The following is an 8669-nucleotide window of genomic DNA, read 5'->3' as shown; positions in this document are numbered from 1 at the left end:
CTAATAAATAAGAGATGTGTCCCAATATTTTTCTCTCTATAGTGTATGTGCATATAGGGGCATATATTAAATTATTCCAAAACTGGCACAATTAAATATGTTTAGCACCTTAATTTGTGTTGCATATATTTATAATAGGAATACTGTAAAACTATTATAATGTGTAATAGCATTGCAATGTAAGATACTTACGCTTTTCATACAACTGGTACAGGATAAATATTTTTACAGTATAAATTCATGAGTGTACATTAATTTTATTTATTTATTTGCAGTTCCCATTAATAAACCATATCAACAGAGCTGTAAAAGAGGCTAATTTTCATCATTTGCCCCCTGGTTAGACATTAAAAGACATCCAAAATTTGCATTTTACATCTTACATTTAAATATTTAAACATATTTAATCTATTAAAAAGCATTTTTAGAGTAAAAGTGTCCAAAAATGGGGACCCCATTAGTCAGTTACGACTGTTTTCAAGCACTTCACCTCGGAATGACGCTACAAAATGGCCGCGGCGAGGGTGCTCCCTTCTAAGTGCCCTACGAAGGGAGCGCGCGTGCGGATTAGACGGGCACCTGCGCTCAGCCACCGCTAGTGGGCGGCGTGAAACCCTACAGAGCGCGGTGCACGCTGGGAAAAGGTCCGTGTTTCACACGTGGTGGCAGCGCTGAACTGAATCCGGTGGCGTTGCGGCGGAGCGGCTGCAGGAAAAGCGCAGATTAATCTCTAATAAACACAGTTTAATACAGATCCAGAGTGAAGATGAAGCCCGGTGAGTATCTGTTTACACTCACACGTGTTTACATTCAGCCTGGAGTGAAAGAAAAGCCTGGACTGTGGATTTAAATGGGTCATCTTAGCCGAGTTAGCGCTGCAGCTAATGCGAACCCGCTTTTAAGTTATTTTAAAAGACTTTAACGGGGCGTTTAAAGGATGGGAAACATGTTAGGTCGTTGAAATCGTCTTTAAATCATATTTAAGTGGGTTCAGTTAGAGGCGCAGATCCTTATAGTGCAGCGCTCTTTATGCCATGTGGGCGCAGCTGGAGTGGCAGCAACATTAACCGCTGTATTTAATCCTAAAAGGCGTTTAATTTCTTAGTCTAAGCGCTTCTAGCTGAGTTTAGTAGTTAAATGTGGGGTTAATTTAGCCCTGAGCTGGTTGTGTTTGTTTCTGTGTCCACTCTGAGGGTCTGTAAGTCTCCACGCTGTGGGCCACATGTGCTAAACTCCATTCACCACCATAACAGCAGCTTCAGTGTTTCTCTGTTGCCTCCATTCATTTGCAATGATTTTAAAGTACAGTACATTTGTATTTAAGTACATATAGAAATAGTATTGGGAAAACATTACTCCAGTACTCTATTTCTCTTTCTCCCTGAGTAAAAGAGCAGTAATACTTGTTTGATTGTACCAAAGGATCAAAAGTAACAGTACTTTAGTTATTATAAATATTGTGTAGTTGCGCATGATTGAGTACTCTCAGCTGACTTTAGTGTTGGTATCTATTATTTTCATGAACAAGTTCTGTTAAGTGCAACTGAATATTCAGCACTGATGAAAGAAAAAAGTACAAAATAAAATACTTATATACTTGAGTAAAAGTCTAAATACATTTGTTAAATTACTTGCCTGTGATTGTAAATATCAAAAGTAACGGTACTTTAGTTTTTGTATAATTGTAAAAGTGATTATTCTCAGTTCTCAAACTCAAGCAGCTTAATCACCTTATTAAAAATGTTATGCAAGATCTACAGTAGCTCAGAAGTACTTTAAACGTAGTACTTTGTGGAGAATACTGTAGAGGAGTATTCATGTAGAAATCTAGTACATTTACTCAAGTAATATTATACCAAGAGTGTCTATAGTTTTGCTCAAATACAGAAGTCTTTTATTTTGTATTTTTTTCTCCGCCTCCGTATTTCAGAAGAACCCATTCATCTAAAAGGTATTATACAGAGATTTAGAGTAACTCAAAGAATGTTTACTTTTATTAACTTGTACATTCACAAACAAAAGCGAACTTTTGTACTCAAGTAATGTTGGGTAATAAGATTATTTCCGCTTTTAACTTTTGAAGGTTAATCTGTTGGTGTCAGTGACTGGGATTACACTGTTACTGATGTAGTGTCGTATGGATTGGTAATTGGGTTGCCAGGTTGTTGACCGAGTTATTCCCCCCCTGCAGGATTCAGCCCGCGAGGTGGCGGAGGCCGTGGAGGTTTCGGAGGAGGTTTTGGAGGACGAGGCCGTGGAGGTGACCGTGGAGGAGGAAGAGGAGGATTCAGAGGAGGAAGGGGAGGAGGAGGTGAGGAAGAACCTCAACACTGACACAGTTACTCAGCTTTAATTTGCATTTTGTACTTTGTTATCGTCAGAACACAGAAAAGTGCTGATCACTGTTTAAAACAAATACAGTGTAGCTGAACATTCATCACACTGAATAAGACAAGTACAGTATAGCTGAACATGCATCACACTGAATAAAACAAGTACAGTATAGCTGAACATTCATGTCTCTGATTAAAATGGACATTATATAGCCTAATATTCATCATCCTGTGCGTAAATCAAATATGTGCAACATAAGCCACTCTTATTAATTTTTCTCTGGTTTGTTGCAGGTGGAGGTTTTAGGTCTCCGGGTGGTGAAGGCGGCTTCAGGGGCCGCGGTGGCGGCAGAGGGACCCCCAGAGGCCGTGGGGGAAGAGGAGGAGGAGGAGGACGAGGAGGATTTAGAGGAGGAAAGAAAGTCACAGTGGAACCTCACAGACACGAAGGTGAGCGTGTGGCTAACAGCTGTTAACGCCTGCATGAATAATAATGCCAGTGAGTCGCTCGTGCTTCACTGACCGCCGACCTTTGACCCTTCAGGCGTGTTTATCTGCCGCGGTAAGGAGGACGCGCTGGTGACGAAGAACATGGTGATGGGAGAGTCGGTGTACGGAGAGAAGAGGATTAGTGTGGAGGTGAGCCTGATTGTACTGGATATTGTTATTGTTTTGTCAGTTTGTCTCTTAGGAGAACAGTCCGGTTCTGTTCGTGCTCTGGTAGCGCAGTTGTACTCGGGAAACAGTGTTACCACTAAAAGAACCCGGACTGTCAAGACATGTAAGCCTCAATATGATGTACACTCTTAAATCTGGTGCTTCAAAGGTTCTTTAGTAGAGGAAATGGTTCTATATAGAACCATGAACACTCAAAGAACCCTTTGCATGATGAAAGCGTTTTTCAGATCAATGGAAAATTTGCAATGTAACAATAGAAGAACTCTTTCTGGTGCTATATAAAACCATTTTCAAAAAGGTTCTATATAGAACCATCTACAGCACATTTTCCTTTACCTGACATTTTCCTTTCACGCTTTTATCATGCGAAGAACCCTTTAATCATGCGAAGGGTTCTTTGAGTGTTCATGGTTCCATATAAAACCATTCTCTCCTTGAAGCACCGTCTGTTGGAAGTGTTCGTGTCCAAATATTAGCAAAATATTTTATTTGTTTGTAAAAGTTGACAAATCCATCTACTAGTAGTTGCTGTTTTGCTCTCTGTCTTGTACGTTGAGTGATGAACATCATTGAACTCAAATATCTACTTCAGCCTTTCCAGATTTGGCTAGAACGTGATATTCCCCGAGAGAGGAACTTGTTTGATTGTCTTAGTGCAACCATATGACATCACAGTGCGACAGTGGTGGTCTACCAGTAGAGGGGTTTGTTATGTAACAGGCTAAACATTTCCTTTTGCTTTATATGTTGTGTTTTAATGTTATTAAACATGTTATTTTAAAGCATACAAGTCTGAACAGTCAGGGTTCCCTTTAGCAAACGAACACTTAAACAAACGCGATCAGTGAAAGGAAGTCCTCATTAACCGTAATACGCTTTAATACTATTCATTTCAAAACTACGAAAAATAAATGTGCAGAGTTTGCAGTGCATGAAGAATTGTCTACAAGTCAATTCTTTCCATGTCAATTTTCAAATATCTCAGATGTCTTTCAAGAAAGCAGTGAAGCGGTCAGGCAGAGAGGTTTGGTGTGAAATGGTTCAGATGTCTTTACAGTGGTGGTGATAGGAACCAGGGGTCGCCATGACTACAACACAAATATAGACATTTTATTTACTATCCAGAACCACCAGTGAACCTACACGAGTCTTCTGGGTTTATATGAATGTTGATGATGGAAAATAGTGGAAAATCTGAAATAATAAGTTTTCTTTGGGGACTATTTTGCCTCACAGCGCCCTGCATGTATCCCTCCACCATGAATGGATTTTAAGTTCTCTAAACTATCATAAAACAGTGTCTCAGTCATCAGGCAGTGAATTCATAACCATTTCATGTAGGAACTTTCTGTGAGGAGCTTTTAGAGGTGGACGTCTGGTTCCCATCACCACCACTGTGAACAGTTCTGACTCTCTAGAACGAAGCGTTTCACACCAAACCACTCTGAATGACTTTGGTGCAACTTTAACAAAATAAATGCGCAGAAATGTAGGAAAATTGGTGGATTATGAAGGTTTATAATAGTGATGTGTCTGTTGACTGTTTCTTCTGTCATCTTTAGGAAGGGGAAACGAAGATCGAGTACAGAGCGTGGAACCCGTTCCGCTCGAAGCTGGCAGCTGCCATTTTGGGTGGAGTGGATCAGATCCACATTAAACCCGGAGCGAAAGTCATGTACCTCGGCGCTGCGTCCGGAACGACCGTGTCTCACGTGTCTGACATCGTCGGGCCGGTGGGTCAACTTACCCCGTTACTCCACCTAGTAATACAGCTGTGTCTGATACAGAGCTGAGTAACAGTGTTTGTTTATCTTATCTGTCCAGGAGGGTTTGGTGTACGCGGTGGAGTTTTCTCACCGCTCCGGGAGAGACTTACTGAACGTCGCCAAGAAGAGAACCAACATTATCCCCATCATCGAGGACGCCAGACACCCACACAAGTACCGCATGCTGGTTGGTAAGTCTGCAGGACGGCGGCTGCTCAGGATTATATTCAGAATAGATCAGCCTATTGATTATTATTCAATTAGGCAATTAACTTAATTATGTATTAATATATTTACTGTTATTCTGTCATTTCTGGACAGTTTACCTTGTTGAAACTTTAGGTTACAGTCTACAACTTCATTGTCATTTAATATACACTCTTAAAGATGGTTCTTTAGTTAAGAAAATGATTATGTATAGAACCTTGAACACTCAAAGAACCCTTGGCATAATTACAGTGTTCTTTGTACCATGAGATGGTTCTTCAGATATTGAAGAATGTACTGTAGATGGTTTTTTATTGTATATTTTTGCAAAAGGTTCTGTGTATTATGTCAAAAAAAGGGTTTTTCTCTTATGTCAAGCTTGACTTCGTAACAACAGAAGAACCCTTTTAGGTGCTATATAGAATCCTTTTCAAAAAGGTTCTACATGGAACCATCTACAGCACTTTCTCTCATCAGTCTAAAGAACCCTTTCACAGTGCAAAGAACTCTTCACTCATGCAAAAGGTTTTAAATAGAACCTTTTTTTTTAAACTAAAGAAACCTTGAAGAACCGTCTTTTTAAGAGTGTAGAATGTTTTTTCTCGTCACAGCTCTGTGTAGTTTTGTCGTTTAGATCCTCAACTCTGCTGCTGTGTCTTTCAGGTATGGTAGATGTTATTTTTGCTGACGTTGCTCAGCCAGACCAGACGAGAATCGTCGCTCTCAACGCGCACAACTTCCTCAAGAACGGAGGCCACTTCGTCATCTCCATCAAGGTAAATCAGCCACTTAGAACACCATTAATGAGGAGTTTGTCTTGGTGAAATCGGACGTCTGTAACGGGCTCAGGTTTATTTTATAATTCAGCTTGTTCTGTTTCTGTGTGTGTGGAAGTAACTCTGTGTTAAGGGAAGAATTCATTGAAAAATCAGATTTATGCAGTTTTTCTCGTTCACCAGATCAGCTGAGTGTCCAGATTTTGCATCCTTATTTTTACTACTGGAGCTACAAAGTTAACACTGCTAACAATAAAGTCAATAGTCACCCAAGTTGTGCAAATTCATCCCCAAAAGTGTCCTCAGCCGCTTTAACTGCACCCAGGTCTTCATTAAGGTGGCACACGCTTGTGTTGCGCTAAATACCAATAAATTCTGATATTTATATTTTTTTAATAAGTAGCAGTTAATCTTGAACATTTGTAAGTTTACATTTGTTTTACAAATTGCAATAACAGCAATTGCAAACATAATTGAGTGAAAGTGAACGTCTGATTGTGCAGGAGTTCAGCACAGCGCCTGTTCTCTAGAGCGTCTGCCTGCAGCGCTCAGCTACACCGTGAAGTTTAGTTTATTTTTATCGCTCTCAGTAAGTCTAAACCACATCAATTTACGGAACAGGTTTGGGTGACTATTGACCTCTACTGTTTGTTAGCGCCAGTAGCCTTGTAGCCCCAGTCTCTAAAATAAAGAGGCAAAGTTTGAACACCAAACATGTCTCGGCTGATCTGGGATAGAGTTGATAGATTCATTGTTTTATTATCACAATTTGAAACGCTTCATTTTTCAAATCGCAAGAGCTGCAATTTTTATTTCAGTCTGTTGTCAATAACACTTTTAAAGATGGTTCAAGTAGGGAAGTTTATTCTAACCACATGGAGCTTCTGAGCTGCTTTTAGATTAATTTGTCGAATCAGAAGCAGCCAAACATCCGTGTGCTGTGACCTCACAACCATGAACTGGCAGGCTGGTGCGTTAAGGGCCTCTAGCCAAAAAAACATACGCTGGTCTTCTTAGCTAAAAAAATACAAACATCAGTTTATAGAAAACACTTGCAATTTAAATCACAATATTGGTCAGAAAAATCCAAATGAGACATTTTGCCAGAATCGTTCAGCTCTAATGTGGTGTGTGTAAGTTTTTTGGTGAACTGTTCCTTTAAAGCTGTGTCTGTGACGTCTGGACTTCAGCAGTGGTGAGTAAACGTTTTCTCTCCTCACCAGGCGAACTGTATCGATTCCACGGCGGCTCCGGAGGCCGTGTTCGCATCTGAGGTGAAGAAGATGAGCGCAGAGAACATGAAGCCACAGGAGCAGCTCACTCTGGAGCCGTACGAGAGAGACCACGCCGTGGTGGTGGGCGTCTACAGGTCGGTATCGCCGGTTACTCGGGAGTGTAAATCAATTTGTACTAATACTGAGTTATTTGAGAGCAGGGCTGCATCACGTTCACTAACTTAGAGGATTTAAACTGTAAAGCGATTCAAATAATCAACACTTTTATGAAACTGATTATAGGGAAATTGTTTATCAGGCTGAAGTCTAGCTTGTCACCAGTAACATACTCAAGTACATTTTACATTACAGCCTCAAACACAAGATTTTTACCATTATTGACCGAATTTTAGTTCAGTCTGTTCTATTTAATTTACTCCTACTTAAAATGAGTTGCTTCCTGCGCTGACCGGATGTGTTTTGTACCCAAATATCAGCTTTTACATTTACAAACAGCCTGATTTTGCTCTGTATAGACAGTAGTAGAGTATACACAATATAAACAGTACACCAGCCTTGTTTTGGTGGGATTTACACTTTTAATTAGTTGTTTAATATTCCCAAATTCCTGATGTCATTGAATTACTGCATGCATTTTTACCCCATTAATTCTTCCAAACTAACTGTTAAATGTTTCTCTTCCTCTCCTTTTTAGGCCACCTGCAAAGCAGAAGAAGTAAAGAGACATTTATGATTGTACTGTTTGGACCTTTCCATTACTGCTGATCCCGCTTTGGCCACCAGGGGGCGCACACAGATTCTTCAGGATGAGGCCGCTGCTGTGGCTTAAGCTGAATTTGTTTTTACGCTGCGTGTCCTGTCTTCCTTCCGATGTCCGACAAATTCTGTATTTAATGCCCACAGGAGACTTTATTACTTCGCTAACCTGTCAGATTGTGCTGTTTGGCTCTTCACCGCCGTGACGCCTCCTGATGAATTCGCTCAGTTAATGTTTGGTTCAAACACAATGTTTAAAGGAACAGTTCAGTCAAAGCTACTGTTGCTGACAATAAATGAAGACAAATGGACGCCAGTTAATTACGCAGCCATCAACCAGCTGACAGTCCGTTCGTTGTTAGCCACGTTAGCGTGTTTGGCCGTGCTGTTCCTTTAAGGTGCGAGTAACTTGACTGGAAAAGTTTTTCCACATCCTATCATGTAATATAGTATATCGAGAGGTGATAAACATTTGTTTTATGTGAATTTCTTGCTTTCATCATAACTTTGCTTTCTTTGATTATATAGAATCAGCTTTTCTAAATCGTAGGTTGGTCACAGGTGGTTGTCAGTGTTCTGACATGACGGTAATGTGACTGTATGGACTGACAGTTTCATGTTGGTCTGTTTTTTTATTAAATGAACACATTTGGTTCTGCGGGTGTGAGTTTTGTGTCCTTTCTTTACGTTCCAGTACTGTTCTAGAGTGATTACGGCCTGGTTCCAAATAGCAGCCCCGTCATCTGTATTAGCATTACTGCTCTTTCATGAAGGGCTAATAAACGGTGGACTAAGTCAGGAAAACAAAGACATGCTACTGTAAGGTACACTCTGAACGATGGTTCTTCAAGGGTTCTCTAGTAAAGGGAATGGTTCTGTTTAGGACCATGAATTCCATATAGAAGTATTTCATGCTAA

The 8669-nt window shown here is 40.3% G+C and overlaps 1 protein-coding gene across 1 annotated transcript; it reads left to right on the top strand.

Moving 5' to 3' along the window:
• The first annotated feature begins 638 nt into the window (after nucleotides 1-638).
• Nucleotides 639-8413, top strand: fbl (fibrillarin). Its single transcript, XM_036558773.1, has 9 exons — nucleotides 639-776; nucleotides 2192-2311; nucleotides 2628-2783; nucleotides 2878-2972; nucleotides 4574-4744; nucleotides 4836-4968; nucleotides 5648-5760; nucleotides 6984-7129; nucleotides 7690-8413. Exons 1-9 carry the CDS (start codon nucleotides 767-769, stop codon nucleotides 7712-7714), a joined length of 969 nt encoding a protein of 322 aa, XP_036414666.1. The 5' UTR covers nucleotides 639-766; the 3' UTR covers nucleotides 7715-8413.
• Nucleotides 8414-8669: the final 256 nt, after the last annotated feature.

The sequence above is a fragment of the Colossoma macropomum genome, unplaced genomic scaffold (assembly GCF_904425465.1).
Source record: "Colossoma macropomum unplaced genomic scaffold, Colossoma_macropomum, whole genome shotgun sequence".
Lineage (NCBI taxonomy): Eukaryota > Metazoa > Chordata > Actinopteri > Characiformes > Serrasalmidae > Colossoma > Colossoma macropomum.
The sequence above is the reverse complement of the archived record's forward strand: the minus strand, read 5'-3'. Positions and strand labels throughout refer to the sequence as shown.

Coding starts and splice junctions, on each gene's coding strand:
- fbl (XM_036558773.1), top strand. Junction 2,973..4,573: donor AGAAGAGGATTAGTGTGGAG/GTGAGCCTGATT, acceptor TGTCATCTTTAG/GAAGGGGAAACGAAGATCGA. Junction 5,761..6,983: donor ACTTCGTCATCTCCATCAAG/GTAAATCAGCCA, acceptor TCTCCTCACCAG/GCGAACTGTATCGATTCCAC.